This window comes from Colius striatus, chromosome 4 (assembly GCF_028858725.1).
Source record: "Colius striatus isolate bColStr4 chromosome 4, bColStr4.1.hap1, whole genome shotgun sequence".
NCBI classification, from domain to species: domain Eukaryota; kingdom Metazoa; phylum Chordata; class Aves; order Coliiformes; family Coliidae; genus Colius; species Colius striatus.
Genome location: NC_084762.1, coordinates 32,923,560 through 32,943,156, shown reverse-complemented (window position 1 = coordinate 32,943,156; position 19,597 = coordinate 32,923,560). Strand labels below are relative to the sequence as shown.

Below are 19,597 nucleotides of genomic sequence, written 5' to 3'. Positions count from 1 at the left end.
CATTTCACTCATTTCACCATTAATTTCCAAGTTTTACTTTAATGGACTCTGCTCGTTGAAAAGCTAGTGCAGCTGTACTGCAGTGTCAGCTCAGAGCAACATGAGGGTTAAACGCGAGCTCTCTGCCAGTCCTCTGGGTCATGCTTCTGTTTGAGGAGCCACCTTCAAGCAGTGTGAGCAGCACTGATGTTGCTGGAGTGCTGCTCATTTCTAATAGGAGCGTTGATACCACAGAATGAGAAGAGCCAGACTGGTCTTGCTGCTGTGGCAAGTGCTGCTGCCAAGTGAGATTGGGTGGGACTAGAGCACAGCTGCTGCTGTTGGAATGAGCTGCTGTTAGCAGTGGCGCAGTAAGCCTCGATTTGTCTTTTGGGTTTATCTGACTATTGCTATTCACAATTTTACTCCATGTTCTGTACCTAGAGAATTACAAAATTCCATTTAAGTCTGAATTGTGTTTATACACTGAAATCACAAGTAGAGTCAAGCTGGTGCTTCACTGCCAATTGCAGACATTTTTCTCTTTCAGTTTTTGTGTTTGTTATTTTCTTTTAAGCTGTACCTGCTTGTGACTTTAGGAAGAAGTAGAGAATAAGCAAGTCTGGGGATAATACCAAGAATGCTTGGTATTACTTGTGTAAATTGTTCCTTTCTATCTGTGAGGAAACAGTAGCAAAGACTTTTGAAATCCTGCACTGGTTATGCAGTTCAGTAGCAGTCTGATGTACTCGTACACAAAGAACTGGCAAGCTGTTGCTGCTTTATTTGGGGACACTGTTGCCCGAGTAAGTTGTATAAAAGGCACCTCTGTTCATGTAGAAAGACGAAAACCACCATTGTTTTAGTCATCCCATTTAGCTGCTCTGTAAAGAAGTTCATCAGTACTACTGTCAATTGATTTTTATCTACAGAAATCACAGCTATTCCTTTTGAGACTCTGCTTATATTCTTTTAATTTACTGTAATCACTTACATACTTACTGATTAGTGTCTCTGGACATTAAGAAGATAAATAGCCATAATGGAACTGCACTTCCTAGAATTATATCGATATCTTTTGGTATCTCTTGTTCCCAAAATTCCAAATAAGAAAATCACAATAGAAACTTTAATCTTTTTGGTACTAAAATGGGGGAATCAAAGACATTTGGTGGTGCTGAAGCTTAGTTTTCATTCAGTTATCTACTCAGACAATTTAGGACTTGTGCCCTTCTCTATTTGCAACAAAATGTTATGACTGACAGTCATCCTGGTCTATGTGTTACCTTTCATCAGGCTATAATTATGTTCAGAGTTTTATTTATTGTATACATATGTAAACATGTATTATATATTTCTCATGTATCAGCTAATAGTATAAATTTGGTTATACCAAATTCAAAGTATAACTTTGCTCTGTTTGTACAGGTGACCCTTTCTGATGATGAATTCTAATAATATTTTTCAACAGGAGACTTTTCACATCACCTCAGACTCAGAAGCAACACTTGTTGTTCATATTACACAGGAACTCACAGAAGCTTTGAAGGCCTTCTGTGAAAAGAAAGCAGCAGTAAGTAACTTAACCTTGACCTCCAGTTACCACTGGGAGGAAAGGAGTGGTTGAACTTACTGTGTTGGCACTCTCCCAAACTGTAACAGTTCAGGTGTAGGTCAGAACCCCCCCAGTTAAATATACTTTTATTTTAATTTCATTGATTTTAATTTTTTTTACAATATCTAAGTACCAAATACATGAGTTGCATGACACATCTCTATTAGGTTCTCATCATCTTCCATCAGTTTTGGTTTTCTTTTGCGTGGGTTCCTCCCTCGTTCTGGGCACCATTTTGCATCATGATGTGTGGCAGTTCATCCTTCCTTTGCAGTTGGTCCTTTGCTTGATAGCTTTTCTTCTGAGATTAATCAGGCTTTAAGTGCTACCCAAATGTATCACTTCTTTCCTTTGTGGGCATGTGGATAAGCCATTCTTTCTGTTGACTTGTAGCTCTGCTCTCAGTTGAGAGCTTTGATCTGTTAAGACTAAGATAGGCAAGATGTTCTGTCTTTCTGTTGACCCTTACAAACTTTCGTAGCTTCTTTGCATACAAACTGAATACCTGTCTGATGAAGGACCTGAATCTGTACAAAAAGGACTCATCACCTCTGGTAGCTACTAGTTTGCAATATTCAGCATTTATTTTTTTTCTGAAAGATTTCAGACTGATTTCTTAGGCATTAATAATATATTCCATTTCAGCTCAGCTATGGTAACTGTCTCTGTGCAAATGTCACCACCAGGCTTTTGAGAGCTACACTTTCAAAAATATCCTAGATTTGAATGTACCAAAGTTCTCTTGAGCTACTGCTGGAACTTAATCTCGAGCAGTAGCTGAGCCTTCGAGGGATATGGAGCAATAAAGTAAAGAAATTTGCAACAAGTGACATTGTCTCTTCCCCACACACCTTATTCTCTTCTCCAGACACTTACCTCTGCCAAAGAAAACTGTGGTTTAATGTTGACAAAACAACATGTCCTTCATATAGAGTTTGCTGTCACCTAGAATAGTACTCTGCTAACTTTATATATGGAACTTCTGTCTTTTTTAGAGTGCTCAAGATTTGAATTTAAAACCTGACCTTCTAACCTTTTGCTTTACCTAGGTTAATTATGCTAACAGTCTAAGGCCACTAATGTCAAGATCTCAAGATGCATTTCCAGGAAGCAAAAGCATCCCAAAACACTATAAGCCATATGGAAAATCCAAAGGTAATTTAGCTGTTTTGTTTTACTAGTCCAAGCCTGCTCCTAATGCCACACAGACAGTTTACTTTTATAGCCAGCCATAATGCTTCTTTGCTAGAGTACTTTGTGTCTTTGCCCTCTGAGACAGTTCAGGATGTCATTTTCTAAAGCCTTAATGACTTCAACCTTGGCTGTCTAAGAAGTCTCATTGGATAGCATTACAGCAGTAAAGATTGTTGGAAATCCAGGCAGTACCCTTTTCTAACTGATTTAACATGAGGGTGTTGGGGTGAAAAGATGCCAGACCCAGGTAGGACATAAAGGCAGGGAATGGGAAAAGAACAGGAGAGGAAAGTTTCATAAAACCTCCAAGTAGTTGTGTTTTCAGTTGATATTTTAATATTTTGCTGACTTTTAGTGCCTCTCTGGTTTTTATTTATTTCTGAATTCAGGAAATTCTGACTGGAATAAAGGCTTTTTGTCTCACTATGAAGAATGTTCTACAGATGCTTCTTTTGCTCCTACTAACTCATACAGTTATCAAACAGATGATGGGTCATCTTATGGACTAAAATCGAAGCATTTTGCAGTGATATCTGCACTCAGGGACTCTTTTGCTCTTCAGACTGGAAGTGCTGCCAGTGATGTCGGTGAATGGCTGAGACAGTTGAGACGACCTGCTTCTGGCAGTAATAATTCAGCTGGTCACACTTCTTCCTATAAGACAAGTCCAGAGAGTAAGTACACGGCAGAATATTTGTCCAACGATGTGCAAGGAAGTAAGATCCCTGATCACAGAGTCTCATATGGCAGGGAAGGTACAAATTGGAGGAATCAACAAATGTGTGCGAGATCCAGGAGTGTAAGTGATCAAGGATTACCCTATCCCAATTCTTCTGCCTCATATCCTTCATCTGGAAGGTACTCCACAAACTCTCCTTTGCAAAACTATTCCTCTTACAGGAACGATGAGCCTGTGAATACTTGTCTGTCTTCTGCAAATTCTACTGTTTCAGGAATAGGTGGTTCCAGGTGGCACCGGGATTCCAGGTGGCACCAGAACTCCAGGTGGCATGAGGACTCCAGCTGGAACCACAGCTCTAGCTGGAACCAGGAGTCTGTCTGGAACAAGGAGTCTAGCTGGAACTGTGAATCTAGGTCTCAAGGATCCAGGCATCAGAAGTCAGGCTACAAGAGTGACTGGAGTTCACATCAGATTTCTGGCAGTGGTTCTTACAGAGATTACCAGCAATTCAGAAGCTCAGATAAGATGTTTGATGAAGATGCTGTTGGTCTTAATCCCAATGTATTGAACAGACTACAAGGAAAGGATATACCTACAATGACCAGGATGCTCAAACAACTGGCTCCATATTATCCAGCACTTCAAAGTAAGGTTGTGATTAGTTCTCACGTAAAATGAGTTGCATCAATGTAGTTGCTTTAACATAAGCAGGAGATTGTATTGCAGAGATAGTACATTCTGTTCAGATGGGTTGAGTTCGTTCTGCTCAATATCTGTGTCAGTTGAAGAATGGTGTTAATTGCCTCTTGACAACTAAACAGAGCTGTGAGCAGGAGGAAATTTTGATAGCACAAAAAGTCTCATGAGTTGAAACATTTGTCCTAGGTCACCTTGCTAACTGGTATATTGTATCTTGATCAGAGTTTGTACTGCTGGAGTGGGAGTTATGGGAAGGAAATGTATATTGACGTAAAGAAAAAAACACTGGAATGCATGCAGAACCAAACTTGGGTGGCATTGTGGCAGATGGAGAGACTCACATGGATCAGACAAATCAGGATGACAAAAGAGAAGTGTTAACGAGCTGATTCGTTGTATGACAGATTACCTTTCCCAATTCTTGTAGAAATATCCCTTAATGTTCAAAACAGTGATATAGTGTTCCAAATAAAAGATTCTTCTTTGGAAAGAGGGATTTAAAGGGAGGTGGGCATATAGCTCTCACGGGGCATGAGTTTGAACAAAGGCAAACTAGACTTACAGTTCTAGAATTAGTTAATTAACTAGGTAGCCAGTTAATAGCAAAGCTTTCATTTTAACATTCTCTCTACTGTATTGTGTGAAAAATTGTGAAACAGAAGTAACTTAAATGTTTTTATCTCCCTTTCTAGAACTAAATATTCAGACATTAGTCAATGTGCTAGTAGGAACTAGAGGAAAAGATTAAGGAGCAACAACAGCTGAACTGGAAACAGAGGAACAGATTCAAGAATCTCCCTCTCTTGGCTTTCAGGACAGAAACTGCATTTCATTCTGTGTTTGACTGATTTGGGGAAAGGGAGGTAGGGTTTAATTTTGTAACGTGTCAAATATAGGTGGAACACAAACTTGCACATAACAGAGGTGAACATACTATTTTGTTTAGGCTTTTAAAATGTATTTGTTATATCAACATATTACAGAAAACTTTTGTTATTTTTTGAAAATATGTTAATGTTATTATGTCAGCAAGAAGCTAATAACCCTTTTAGCACCTTTCCCACCTCAGAAAAAAAGAGAGGTTTGCTTTTATGTCATCTACTTAGGAAGACTATTCCCTGAAAATGGTTAATGTGAGGCTTTATAATTGGCATATTTTAGAAATGGATACACTACATTTCTGTTTAAACAACAAAAGGAGAAGTCACAGCAAAGGTATTCTGTCCTAAGGTGATGCTATATGAGGAAAATGTAATGTGTTCTAGGGGACTGGTCTGTAATGGGGCATACGACTTCCATTTTTGCAGAGAAAGACGTGAAATACACAGGGGGTTTTTTTAGTCATTCAGAATGAAATGGTTCCACATTAACCTCAAAACTCATTTGATGGATTGTTCCATACTAAGACAAGAAGTCTTGATTCTTTCTACTGGCACCAGCGTACAAAGAAATGGTAGGCAATCAAATAAATTAATAAGGAAAAATAAATAATCAGAATGACTACTGAGAAGTACTTACCTGGTTATAATGTTTATCAACACTCCACACCTACTTTTTTTTTCCCCACACTTCTGAGCCTCGTGAATGCTCATGAATGCCTCACTTCAGATATCTACTTTATATAATAAATGCAGCTTGCATGGAGCTAAAGAAAAGAAGTGAGACAGTTTACTCCCCAGTGTCCATTTTCCTTGTCACTGCTGTGTTGTAGACCGTCATTTTTCTTCTCACCCATACCTGAGATATTTCTCTGACTCAGTGTGTTAAATACCTGTGCTAAACCAGGGTCAGTTGACAAAATGTCTTTTTGTGTTCACTAAGATAACTGTTTGTATCTTGTCAATTGCAACAAAAAGGTAACAAACCAGTTCCTTATAGAGTATAGAAACTTACTTCCCTAGAACTGTCTTTCTGTAATTGTTTTGCTTGTGCACCAGAACAGATCCTTTTCTTTTTCATTCCTGTTCACTGCTTCCTTTTCTCCTTCTCATACTTGAAGGATTTAACTAGTTTCTAATGGCATCCATTTAGTAGTTGTGCCATACACTTGTATTCATTGAATTACATAGTAGACCTTTTTTGCTTAAAGGGTAAAACTACTATTTTCTACCACAGCTGTCTGCCAGAGTTCTGATGTAAAACCCTATGGGGGTGGTAAGTTATAGTCTACATTTTAAAAAGATCAGAAATGATTTCTTTACATGAGTGGTTCCACTGTAGGTTTTTTCCACTTAAAGTGTAGTGCAACTAACATTCTGAAACTGTAGGAAAAATGTTTCTAGAAGATGTCACTGCTACAGCTCTGTCAAGTTAAGACCTTTTCATGTGAGCCTTTCCCATTTCTCACTCACTTTGGGATTTTAGTGCCATTAGAGTCATAGAATCATAGAATGGTAGGGGTTGGAAGGGACCTTTAGAGATCATCTAGTCCAACCTCCCTGCAGAAGCAGGTCCACCTAGATCAGGTTGCATAGGATCTCTGCCCAGATTAGATGCTCTTTCTGCCTACATGTTCCTGTGTTAGTTCTTGTTGTGGGGAACAGTTCGTGTCCCTGCTTCTTCTTGTTGTGCAGGGAAATTGCATTTTGGAATGGAGTTGAAGTAGTGACCAAGTGAAGAGAGGAAATGGTTTTCAGTGTTGATTTACTGAAGGTTTCCTGAGCTCCAGGTAGCATTTGAAATCTTGTAAATGCACTTTGTGTCTCTGCTTTTCAGTTCTTACCAAAGTCAATAGAGTGCTTGAAATGATTGTCTGTTGCTTCTTATACACAAGCACTGTCACACAGGGAACTTTTTTAAGCTGTTGATACCTAGTAATATGCACTTGGAGCCTGCCTTATCTCCTATGTGGGATCACTGCCAGGAGCCTGGGGTTTCTCTAAATCACTTGGCTGAGCTGATTTCAGTTGCATCCCTGCTTTCTCCTTAGTTCTCTTTTTATCTTTCCAGAGGTCTTCCTAGCTTTGGAAATTAAGAGCCTCAATGTGCAATTTCTGTTCTGATACTGCCCTGGGGTCTGCCATTTGGCACTCCCAGGTTTGACTGACTTTTGGTCTACAGCTGTCATCTCCACAACTGATTTCAGAGACTTTTTCTTCCTCATGTCCCATACCAGCAAACAGGTATAGCTGACTTGTGTCAAACCAGTAGCATCCTTGGTACTGCAGGAACACATTCACTCATGGAGTTCAATTTCATAGCATCGTAGAATGGTTCAGGTTGGAAGAAACCTTTAACGGTCATAGAGTCCAACCTTCCCTGCAATGAGCAGGGACATCTTTAACCAGACAAGTTGCTCAAAGCCTCATCAACCTGACCATGAATGTTTCCAGGGATGGGGCATCTACCACCTCTGTGGGCAAGCTGGTCAGTGTTTCACCACCCTCACCGTAAAAAAAATTGTTACAGCTAGTCTAAATCTACCCTTTTTTAGTTTAAAAACCATCACTCCTGCTAAAAAGTTTGTCCCTGTCTTTCTTATAAATCCCTTTTAAGTAATGAAAGGTTGCAATAAGTTTTCCCTGAAGTGTTCTGTTTTCCAGACTGAACAGCCTGAACTCTCTCAGCCTTTCTTCATAGGAGTTCCATCCCTCTAACCATTTTTATGTTCTTCCTCTGGACTCACTCCAACAGATATGTGCTGAGGACCCCAGAGCTGGAGGCAGTTAGGTTCTCACCAGAGCAGAGGGATAGAATCCCCTGGCCACGCTGCTTTTGATGCAGCACAGGACACAGATGGCTTTTTGGGCTGTAAGTGCACGTTGCTGGCTCACGTTGAGCTTTTCATCCACCAGTACCCCCAGGATGCACACCAATTTTCTAGCATTCAAGCGAAGGGCAAAATGAAATGAACAGAAGCATCTTCAGGATGCCACTGTGCTAAGGGACTGTTACCCTCGTGACAGGAGTGATGAATGTTTTTCCTCGTTCCTGAGCTGTGAGCACTAAGCTTCAGGCCTGCCACACCTTCCCTTCCTGCCTAGGGCCTGCTACTCGCAATTCAGACTGTTTTCTTTTACAAGATCCACTCTGAGGATCTATCTGCCTGTCTCACATTCTCTCTAGCCAGCAGCTCATCCTACAAACATGACTTGTGAGACATGGGGCATTGGATTCTGTCCAACTTATTCTCTTTCAGTTCAACCCTACCACCTTTAAAGGGGGATTCAAATGACACTAGGAAAGGCAAAGCACAAATCCAGGCTTCTGACTTTTTTGGCACCTGACCAGCCGTGTGCACAAAGGCACCAGGTAAGAAGACTGCATGGAAAAAAATAGAATATGCCATGGAAGTTTATGCCACCAGTTACTTCATAAACCAGGACCCCTGTGTTCCTGTGTTGGCCAATTTCCCTCAGTCAACTTCTGGCTACTCCTCACTCCCATGAACCCGTTTGCCAGATCTTGCTCCTGTGTAGGGTAGAGAACTGGGGCAGAATGAGTCCTCTGCCTCTTCCTATTTCTCTAAACTCTTAAGAAGTAACCTGCACTAGTTGGGCAGCGACAGCCTGCACAGCAGCATCCCTTTCAATGCTGGCTGGCTGGCAGCACTCGTACAGCCACACCACGAGCTTTGGCACTGAGGCAAGAGTCTGGAGCCTCCAGGGGATGTAAGGCTCAAGCAGTGACTGTTGGAAGCCTTTCTCCTTTGTCTTATTTATACACAGGTAGCTTTCACAGTTCATCCCAGGCTGTTGGATCAGGTGCTCTCTGACATTGGTCGCTATTCCTGCTCCCTCCTCACTCCAGAAACAATCCGTTGCCCTTTGAGTGAGGATGTCCAAAGTGTTTGGTTTCTGTGTGCTTAGGATGTGCAGGCCCTTGGCCTGTCCCCTCATCTTTCACAGCAGAAGAGTGTTTAGAAAATGCTGAGCTGTTGCCAAGGGTCTGTCTGATTATCTGCTACTTGACAACCAGTAGCAGTTTCCCTGCATGACTGATAACTGCATGTTGCCACTTGAGTGTCTTCCCCCTGACCCCAGATATTGCACTCTGGCTGAGACAAGAGGAGTAACAGTGTAACACTGATTGTGTAGTCTTTCTCTTTGTGGGCCCCACCCCTCTCTGCGTAATCTCTTATAGTAGCTTCTTGTTACCACTGACACCATCAGTTTATGTCCAGATGCTCCCCTCAGCAACAGCTCACCCACCTGGAGCTGTATGTGACTATGACCTTTGAAACAAGGGGGAAAGGTGCCTGTAAACGCGTCCTGCAGAGCAGCAGTTACAGGTAAGTAAATAACGGTGCTGCTTGTGCAGGTGTAAGTGCCTCAGATAGTGCTGGTGTAAGATTTTCTTCAAGCAGTCTAAGAGAACTTGTTCCCTTTGCTTCTTTCAAGTTACTTCAGGAGATGGTGTATGACAGGAACTGGGCATTACTTTCTTTGCTTCACTTTTTCACAGTGCCTCTCACTAACTGTAAGGGGTAAGATGGTGAAGTGGTAGGAGCCTGTCAGTCAGCTGGCCACTTGACAGAAGTGCGTCAGCACAGAAGGGAAGACGACTGGTGCAAAGTCAGGCCACTAAGCAGAGGGAACTGTGTATCCAGAGTAGTTGAGTGTAGTTTATTTTTGTAGGGAACCCATTGAGGAAGATGCAGAACTGGACACAGGGCTGAAGAAGTTGTATGTGAAGATGACCCTGACGAGGCAGCTAGAAACTCAAAGGGTAAGGCAAAGAAAAACAGCTGTCGGTGTTAAGTGGGAAGGACCCCTGAACAGTAGAAAACTAGAATATAGGAATATCCCCCCACCCTTGAAAAGCTGTACAAAAATCAAATAGAATACAGAAGTTGGTCTAATAGTTTTACTTAATTTTAAATTCTGTATTAAAAATTAATACATTAATCTCTTATAAAAGTAAGGCACATGCAAAACATGTTGTGCAACTTCTGACTTTCAACTCTTACAAACTAACAAGCATTATTTTGATTTGGCATTTCTAAAGAGTCATTTTCCCCCATGCAGGATATGTGGAAGGAGGTTAAGTTTGACATTGCACCAGTTAAATCTAGGTTCTGTGCTTTCTGTCCTACAAGTAAGCAGAGATGGTCATATGGTACAGTAATACAAAATAAAAACCAACTCAAGTACAGGTTCTGAAGGTAACAACCAACATACAAAATTTAAGAATGTGACATTGAATCCATTATAATACATCGATAATCTTGTTGGGTACAGGATGATTTGGCAGCTCCAGCCTGTGTGATGCCAGGGTGCAGTTCCTAGCTCCTGGTGTCATACGATGCTGAAGACCATGGAAAGATATTGCTCATAGGACACCTGAATCCACCCATCCTGGTCAGTGTCGTAGCGGCGGAACACGTCCGTCAGCCTCTGAAAAGGGGAAAAGCCAGTCACTTGTGTACCCCTGCAGAGCTCACACTGCCCCCTCCTCCCCTTGCCCCCGAGGCCCCTAGAGCTTTGTGGGCATCTGCTGTTCAACCCTGCTGTAGACACTCTGCGCCTAGAAGTAGCTCTTTGCCATCTCCCAAACCTGAGTGGACTCTTAACCCGCCTCATGATATGATATGATATGATATGATATGATATGATATGATAGCTATGGTTAGCCAGGCACTTCTCTGTAGCCCAGACAGCTTTGTGCAACTGGCTTCAGAGGGGGCAAAAAACAGTGCACAATTCTCATGAGAAATTTGGGAAGCAGCTGGAGCCAGAGTCTCTCATCCATGTCTCATGTGGTAGCCAACTATACTTTACATATCAGTATCTGAGCTATCTCTGTATGACCCCGGAGATGCCAGGGACTAGGGGAAGTGCTCCATTTTGGAGCCCTCTTTCCCTGAGTTTAAGTCTATAACTAAGCACATTCCTTGTACTACAAATGAATATAAATGCAGTGGATGTTTCAGCAGACTTGTGGTTACAGACACAAAGCTAAAAGGGGAAGAACCAAACACCTGCATGTAAATAATGGCAATACCAAGTTTACAGGGCAGCGCTTTCTCTTGGTGTTGCCTGTCAGAAGATAGCTGAAGATACTGTTGCAATGCTGGCCAGTGTAAGAGCAGCACCCTTCCTCCTGTCCTGCTAAAGCTCAGCTTGTCCATTGCTACAGTTTCCCAGCTTTCCTCCAGCCTCTTACCTAAGTTTCAGAAAAGCCAGATACACTTAGAGAAACCTTAAGCAATGAGGTGATTGATTTCTAAACAATGCAGCTGCAAAACTACAATTGTCTCTTTCCCTCTCTACTCCCACATGCATTTGTGTTACTGATATGGTTTTTTGTTTGAAATGTCTTTTACTACCATTGCCCCTGCAGGAACTGCAGTGACAAAAGACTAATTGAACTTACAGGTCAATCTCCTTTTAGTCAGAGCCTTAAACAGAGAGAGATTAAAAAGCCTCTGAATTCAGATTATGGGAATTATGGGCACAACAGGACATGACACACTCCAGGTTTAATGCACTCAGGATCCAGAGGAAGCACGTGTTTTAAAATAATGGAAACACTGTTCAGTGCTTCCCTTTGAAAACACTATTTTACTTTTTTTTTAATCCCCATAAAAATATTTAACAGGTCAAAAAAACTGTATCAAATTTGCTTGTGATGCAAAGGGATAACGAGTGAAGACCAATAATGGAAGGTGTTTCTAGCACCTGTCATATACATTATTCACATGGTTTATTTATAGGCAAGTTCTAGATCTGATATTATAATTAAATGGAGAGCCATAAATGATTAAGAAAAGGTGATGTTTTTCTCTATTGACAATAAAGTACATCTCCTTTCTTACCTGTAAAACAACACAGCACTGAATAAAGTCATCAAAAGCAACTTGTCCTCTTCCTTGTCTGTCAAACTTCCGAATAAGGATATCATAGAATTGATCGGACAGTCGGTAACCTTGGAAAAGAGAAATGCTTTAAAAGGGTTCAATTACTGCAGTCCATCTATAAAAAGAACTCAGCAAATTTGTAGAACAAAACCAGAAAAGAGCAGGCAATTACATTTTTTTGTTGCCAAATAGCTGTTAAATGCATAAAGAAAAACCTATGCTTATTAATAGAGTAGACATAATTCTTGATTGAAGTGATTAGTTGGTTGAAGGAATGGCTTAGGGCTGCAACTCAAGTTGTTGTAAGCAGAGTCAATGAACTGAAAGTTCCTTTTGCCATCAGAATGCTGCCATAGCATGGGCAGCTGGCTTCGTTTGGAAAAAGCAGCAAACTGCATCAGGTACCTTTGGAAGGGCAGTTACCTGCTGCAGTATTGGTAAGGGGAGGCAGGAACCGTTCCATACAGCTACTGCCACATCTCCTTTTCATTTTTCCACTAAAGGAAATCACATAAAAAGTGCTTGTGGCATGGATTTCTTTAAAGGTACCTCATACCTCAAAGGATATCTGTGTTTCAGCTGCCTCCTCCTCATTCACATTTGTCAGAGCAGTACAGCCCTAACAGTAAGCTCATCTGATGACCTAACCCAATCATAAAAACTGTAATTACAAATGAATTACCAAAACCTGTTAGTGCTTGCTTGAGTTCATTTTTGTCAATCATTCCAGAATTGTCTCTGTCATACGTTCGAAAGACATTCTGCCAGTCTGTGATGTATTTCCAGACTCCTGTAAATTCATTGAAGTTCACACCACCTTTGTTTTCTCGGTCAAACATGCCTGAAACAAAAAGCAAAAGCATATAAAACCTGAGTCGTACTACTCTTCAGTAAGGTCTGCTCATATTTTAAGAAGAAAGTGACAGTGTTTTGTGGAAAGTACTGAAGACAGCAAAGGAATTGCAGAAGTACAAGTGGTATTTTAGAAAGTACTGCCTGAAAAAGCAAGCAGCTGTGCACTGGAGAAGATAAGGCAAGGTAAAAGAGGTCCAGCATCAATCACAGAATGTTTAGTTTTCCTGGGTTTTCATTTCCACTCAGAAAGTATGTAGGGCTTGATTGATCATCCAGTGACAAAAAGAGAAGGATGGCGGATGTTCTGGTCTCAGGACTCATCAAAAGTACACAACATACACTGACTGCCAGAAGTGACAGGATATCCATCTGCCTTAGGCTTTCTGATGCTGTCACTATGGGAAGAGCAGGTCTCACAGCCAGGGCACCCAGGCTGCTGCTGAATGCTGCTTCAAACAGCAAAAAATTTAGTGCTTGCATTTATGAACTGTATAGAACTGACAGAAAAGACTTTTGTCCTTGAATTTTTATCCTTCTGGTTTACTGCCATTATCCTTCCACATTGCTGGCTATTATTTTAGGACTAAGGGATTCAAACCTAGTAAAGCTTCAGTTTGGTCTTTTTGGAGCAAGAGAGGAAAAATGATATAGGAAGACAAGCTATATAACATCTTTTTAGAATATTTAAGCTGAAAATTTGCCCACACATAAATTAACATTTACTATCTACGCAGCTCTACAGTAACACTTTCCCAGGCTATTTTGACAAGTGCATGTGTGTGCACACAAAGGCCATTCCTGTAGTATTCAAATGGGAAAATGTTTGAGTTGAACTTATTACTGCAGGGCTGTCAGGAGGGGAAAAAGACCCCAAAGTGTAAAGATCTATTGAAACATACCACCTAACACTGAAAGGCCAGCTTGTTAATCCAACAGCCAAATTTGTTGAAAAGCCCTTCACATAGGCATTCGTTATTAGAGCAGAAATGCACACTGTAGATGTATTATTTGTACATCCTTATTTCTCTACAACAGCGCAGCAGTTGATGGTGTTCTCAGTCCTCTGACGGGGTCACACAAGGGTACCTTGACTGTTTCTTTCCCATCACGCAACTACACTCACCAAGAATCGACCTGACTGTTGCTGGATTGAATGGAGTCCACGTGCCTGAAACAGAAAGAATGACTTAGTTCCTCAATACTGAGTCACCTTTTAAAAGGATGCAACAAACCAACTAAAAACTGCCATTAAGAACTGAAACAGTGAATTCAGAGCTAGATGACTTGGAGCTGGCATGTTATAAAACAGGGTTGCTTTGAAGAAATTCTGTTCTTGACCATTCAGAGATGACTTCAGACCGATGCTTTACAGATGCTGCACAGAAAGCAACAGTTTCCAGGCTGTGTCAAAAAAATCCAAACAACCCAAAACTCCAACCCTTGGAAGACTGTTTTCATCCTGGGTAGTCAGAAGGTCTTGGATAAAAGATAAGACCAAAACTGATATCCCACTGCTTCTACTGATGGCAGCAAAGAGTTTTAAGTCAAACAAGGTCTCCTATCTATTACTCAGTAAAAACCCATCTGCTTATTTCCGGTTTTACAAGGGGGTCACTCCTGGGCATTTAGTTGCTGACAGCAGTGAAAAGGTTCCTAACATGGCATAACCACACAATGCAATGTAGATTAGTGTAAATTACTGTAAATCCCACCCCCACTGCTAAATCAACAAAGTATTAGTTCAAACTAGCATTTTCAGACGCAGAAATATTGCTGCTTGAGTGGAGCCCAACAAACAGTAAAAGACTGTTCCCCACCCCTGACTATTACTACTAACTTTACATAGCAGCACAGGAAAAAAAAACAAGAATGACTTTACTGTGCAAACTAGATGAAGCAACCATCAGTCCCTCCCAGGTAAGGAGACTTATTTGCATAAACTTGACATGTTGAAAAGCTGAATGTCAAAACCACATTGAACTTCAGACTTTAATGGGCACTCTGTAGACTTTTTCCTGTTTCAGAAATAACCACCTAACATTCTTTTAGCCTGTGTTAGATTGCAGGAAAGCTATACACAGCCATCCATTAGCAGATACATGTTTTATATAGTGAATTGTTATTGACTTTGGTATAACCTGCCTGGATGAGTTCCTGTGTGACCTACTCTAGGTGGTCCTGCTCTGGCAGGGGGATTGGACTGGATAATCTTTTGAGGTCCCTTCCAGCCCTTGAGATTCTGTGATTCTGTGATATGAGACCTTGAATCTCACCATGAAGGAAGCTTACAGTTCTGGAAATGTTTTGCCTAATGGCAAATTCACTTGGGCAGGGACTCTACATAGCAAAGCACCAAAACTGCTAATCTACACTGTAAATAAGGAAAGAAAAGAGTTCAGATAGTCATCCTTAAGTTCAATCAGATGAGAAGATATTCTATATATGTGAAGTTCAAAATGGCAGCTAAAGGCAGATTCCCATATGGTTATGAATGGGACACTGCAACCTTCAATGAAAACAGTGATTTAATTTAACTCGGCTTTTGACAAAATTGTTACTCAAAATCTTACTTAAATTATGGACCAGGTGCAGCTGCTTTTAATTCATCAGATATGTTATTAAACAAATAGTAAATCCAGTTACAAGACCACAATTTTACTGTGATTACTGACAAAAAAAGAGCCTTTCAGTCTGTGTGCACTGTAGCCCAAGACATCTGTTTAAGCCCTTCTCAGTCATAAGGTGCAGGATGAAGGAATTAGACCTTGAGATAAGGAGAACTTTGAGCTGGACTCAAAGATGCACAAACAGCTTCAATCTGCACTTTTTCAGATTTCTATGTGGAAAACACTCCTCAGAAAGTACAACCCTACCCACCCTAAGTCAACAGAGGAAAGTAAAAATAGGCTATTGGAAAAAATGTGGGGTTTTATTTTGCTTCCATGAGTTATTCCACTCCACCCTAGTTTCTCTTTAAGGGAGTTATAGCAGGAAACCAACAGACTACTAGAAAGTCTTAATACTAGGATGTAGAGTGCACCTTTCTACTTTGTTAGGTGAAAAGCCCAACATGTCATAGTAATAAAAACCAAAAAGACCACCATCCCCCATTCCTACACCATACTGAATGAAAAGATTTTATGTGCAGTAAAAATGCTGGTTGTTGTAAACACCTGATCTTTGTCCAGGTTATACACTGATCCCGGTTAAAAAGCAAATGTTCAGGACTGATGAGAGAGGAATATATAAATCAACATTTCCGTTTTCTAGGAAGCAGAGCTTGGAAAAATAAAGATAAGTGCATGCCTTCATTCCTCCAAACACAAGTCAGTAATGTTTACTACAGGCACTCAGTTTATAATGCATTATTACTAACATGCACCAAACCTAGAAAACTTCCCTTGAAATCCAAAAAAAAAGAAGAAAAAAAAAATCAAATAAAATCAAGAAGATTATCCACTTTTTTTTCTCCTCCTCTTCAGCCTTTTGCTGTAGACTAAACAATATTAACCAGTTGTAGGAACGTTCTCCCCCACCTTCCCCATCAAAGCAGCATAGCATTGAGTAACCAGTCTGACATGACATTGAATTTTAAAGTTAATGAAGACAATGAAATGCCTCACTGCTCATTGACAGACTTACCATTGGATAACGCCTGCTGAAGTTCATTATCAGATATTATCCCACTCCTATCTTTATCAACCCTGGGAAGAGAAAAAAAAAAAAAGACTGAAAAAGAGCAGTAAGCTTCAAATAGCTGAAATGAACAGGTTCCACTGACAGAAGACTTCAGCCTTCTGGTTCTTACTCTCAGATATGATTAATCTTTTCCTGAAAAAATCACTAACTGCAGTTTACTTGGTAAACCATTCACAGTTACCACAAATTAAATGCTTTGTTCACACTGATGAGACAATCTGGAACATGGTAAAAGCTACAACAACCCAGCAGGTAGGACTTAAATTTGGAGTGAAGAGGCACACAAAAGCAAGCACTGAGTAGAAAACAGTTTGGGTATTCTACACACAAAGTACTTTTACTCATTTATTTTTAAAAGAACTGCAGAACATCCCAGGCTGTTTAAATCCAGAAAATGCCTAATGTCACAGTAGTAAGGTGTTTGGCTCCCAAATTGGAGCCCCTAATATAACCAATGCAGAGAACTGAAAGAATCAATTGCAGGGCCTTGACCCTTTTCAAAGGGGTTCAAAAAGTGGGAAAGCCTAGGCAAGTGCAGTTTCCATTGAGCCTTCACAGTTTCTTGTCTTAGAGAATAGAGTTGTATCCCAAAATTAAAAAACCAAGTAATTTCTGCCCATATAAAGCAGGACTATGCCTACTTTAAAAGGATATCTGAAAGCAGTGGGGACTCCCCTCTATCTTATACAAAGACTGTCCCCTTGACACTGGTTGATTTAATTTCCCTTCAGTTACTATCATCCCAGAGTCCTGCTCAACTGATCCCTCTGCAGAAGCTGTTCATTTTCCTTTAGTCCTCATTGTCTTTATTCTAAACCTTTTCTGTTCCTTTTACAAGGATTTTTCTCCATCTCAAAAGCCATGTAAACCACATACAACACTCAAACTGGAATTGCACATCGCATGTGTAATAATAATAAGAGACATTCCCCTTTTCATTGCCTATTTCTTTTCTAGGTATTCTGAACGTGTTTTACCTTTTGTGAGCTGCTACTAAATGCTAAGCTACTGTTTTCATAAAACACATGTTAAGACTTACTTCTCCTGCTCCAGAGAACCATCAGTCAGCTTAGAGTTCATTTGTATTCAACGTATTGTATACAAATTGTGTTTTGTTGTATACAACACGGTGTAAAGTTAAAGTGGGTTTTCCTCATGGACATCAGGTGTCTATTCTGGATTTCACCTGACCATCACACAGCGATCACAACCCGGCATCACGTCACCCAGTCGTTCAGGACTGCAAGTTGCCCCTGCAAGTCTTCACAGGCCTCACTTAACTGCGGGAATCAGTCCAACCAGCAAACTCTGCCCATTCATCCACTGTCCCCACAGTTCCTCCTGAACATATGGAGTAAGGAGCCCAGTACATCTGCCAAGGTGGCAGATAACCACACTTCTTACAGTCACTTATTTACGCACCAAAGGACTTTCCCTTTCAATCTACTTATACTGGAATTCTTTAAAGGCCTTTGATCTTCTCTATGTTCATAGTCTCTTTGGAGACTCAATGGCAGGTCTAGCCATCATAGCTGTACCCAATCCTTGTCAAACGTATTCCAAGACTTACACAGGAGTCTGCCAGAGAGAAAGACTTTCAATAATAGCTGCGCAACTCTCCTGACTAGCTACATCATTTAAAACAGTCTCCGCTGGCTTGACTGGTGCAGATGTCAGGCTTTTGATCTGTTTGTTTCTGGATCTTTCTTAAAAAAAGAAACATTGTGCATGTCTCCTTCAAATTGTCAGATGAAGTGTTTTTTCGTAAGGCTGGGGAGGTAAGCTGCCACATTCCTGAGTCACTTGTGAGTTACTAAGTAAATCTAAGCCAGTTTTAGCAACTTTACCGCTGTTTGTCTAGTCTTCAACATCTTCTTGCTGTTACTTGAGTCAAGACAGATTCCCTGACACATCGTGCATAAAAAATGGATCCAATGTAAGAAGCTCCCCAGCTTCCCCAACATGACACACAGGTGAAGCTTCTTCACTACCTTTACCAAAGCTACAGCTTTACTTTTTTTTTTTCACTGCCACAGTCTCAGCAGCATGTTTCTTAACACCGGCCTGCTAACTTGGCCTCCTGCTCCAGAGGTATTCAAAGCTAATAAATTGTTAGTAGCTTTGGAGTATTCCACTGAGCTTTTACCAGATTCCATTTCACAGGCCTTCCTGTTCTGCTACATCGATCCTTCACGGATTCTCGGGTCAAAGGTGACTTTTCAAGGTTACCTTCTCACCTCCGTTGACCATCCTTCCCTTTCTCTAAACCCTGTACAGCCATACTTGCTGCTCTTCAAGCCTTTCTTCAAGCTCCCTCTCAGACTCCTCCTTCGAGGGAGGCAACTGCGGCGTGTGGCGGCGCGCACGGCCTGGGGGCAGCCAAGCCCGAGCCCCGCGCCGGGCGCCCCGGGCCGCTGACAGCTTTGCCGCGGCAGCTGACCGTTTCCGGCCGCCTCCCGACGCCCGCTCCTGCCTGCTGCCGCCTCCGGCACCGGCACAGCCCCGGCACAGCCCGGCCCGGCAACGACGAGGGCGGCGGCGGCCGCCTCGGCGCGGCGCGGCGGGCAAGGGGGGCGGGGGTGGCTCGGTGTCGCAGTGCAGGGCTCGGGAGACGGCCCTCCTCAGCCCCCCGCCCACGGCCGGTAGCCCTTCGGGCGGTGGCACCGCGAGGATCCCTGGAAGCGGGGGCGGGGACGGGACGGGGCGCGGCGGCCTCACCTCTGGAAAACGTTCCACAGGAAGGAGGGGTCGGGCAGCGCGGCGCCGGCGCCGCCGTTGGGCCTGTACTGATAGCCGGCCGCCATGGCCCCCAGCGCGGAGCCGCCGGGCCGCTCGAGCTTTCCTCCCCGCGCTTCCGGCACCGGACGCCGCAGCGCGGGCCGTGACGTCGCTGGGGCGGGCGGGCACGCCAGCCCCGCCCCGGGGAATCCCGAGAGGAGCCGCTGCCCCGCCCGCACGTTGCCGCGGCGATGGCTGCGAGGCCGGCGCTGGGCCGGGGCCGGGCGGGGCGAGCCTTTCCCCGGGCACGGCGGGTAGGTAGTTTTCCGCTAGCACCGCGTGTTCAGGGTCTGCCAGG

At 42.2% G+C, this 19,597-nt stretch overlaps 2 protein-coding genes across 7 annotated transcripts in view; one reads left to right on the top strand and one right to left on the bottom strand.

The window, feature by feature from the left end:
* Nucleotides 1-7,030, top strand: part of LOC133625314 (uncharacterized) — a 35,082-nt gene extending 28,052 nt beyond the window's left edge. For 3 of the 4 annotated variants that reach the window (XM_061995200.1, XM_061995198.1, XM_061995201.1), the window contains 4 exons: nucleotides 1,451-1,552; nucleotides 2,644-2,749; nucleotides 3,178-4,116; nucleotides 4,862-7,030. In XM_061995200.1, the coding sequence (XP_061851184.1) occupies nucleotides 1,451-1,552; nucleotides 2,644-2,749; nucleotides 3,178-4,116; nucleotides 4,862-4,917 (1,203 nt within the window). In that variant the 3' untranslated portion in view covers nucleotides 4,918-7,030. Of the gene's footprint in view, nucleotides 1-1,450; nucleotides 1,553-2,643; nucleotides 2,750-3,177; nucleotides 4,122-4,861 lie in introns of all 4 variants that reach the window. The other variant, XM_061995199.1, reaches the window with a different exon arrangement.
* A 2,929-nt stretch (nucleotides 7,031-9,959) lies between these two features.
* On the bottom strand, nucleotides 9,960-19,495 carry PDCD6 (programmed cell death 6). 3 transcript variants are annotated; one of them, XM_061995484.1, is made up of 6 exons: nucleotides 19,240-19,495; nucleotides 16,465-16,526; nucleotides 13,946-13,990; nucleotides 12,650-12,808; nucleotides 11,926-12,035; nucleotides 9,960-10,504 (listed from the first exon to the last, which is right to left on the bottom strand). In XM_061995484.1, exons 1-6 carry the CDS (start codon nucleotides 19,323-19,325, stop codon nucleotides 10,406-10,408), a joined length of 561 nt encoding a protein of 186 aa, XP_061851468.1. In that variant the 5' UTR covers nucleotides 19,326-19,495; the 3' UTR covers nucleotides 9,960-10,405. The 3 variants fall into 3 exon arrangements, with proteins under 3 accessions (XP_061851468.1, XP_061851466.1, XP_061851467.1); XM_061995482.1 differs by having other exon boundaries at nucleotides 12,656-12,808; XM_061995483.1 differs by lacking the exons at nucleotides 13,946-13,990; nucleotides 16,465-16,526; nucleotides 19,240-19,495 and adding an exon at nucleotides 13,722-13,929.
* Between the last annotated feature and the right edge of the window lie 102 nt (nucleotides 19,496-19,597).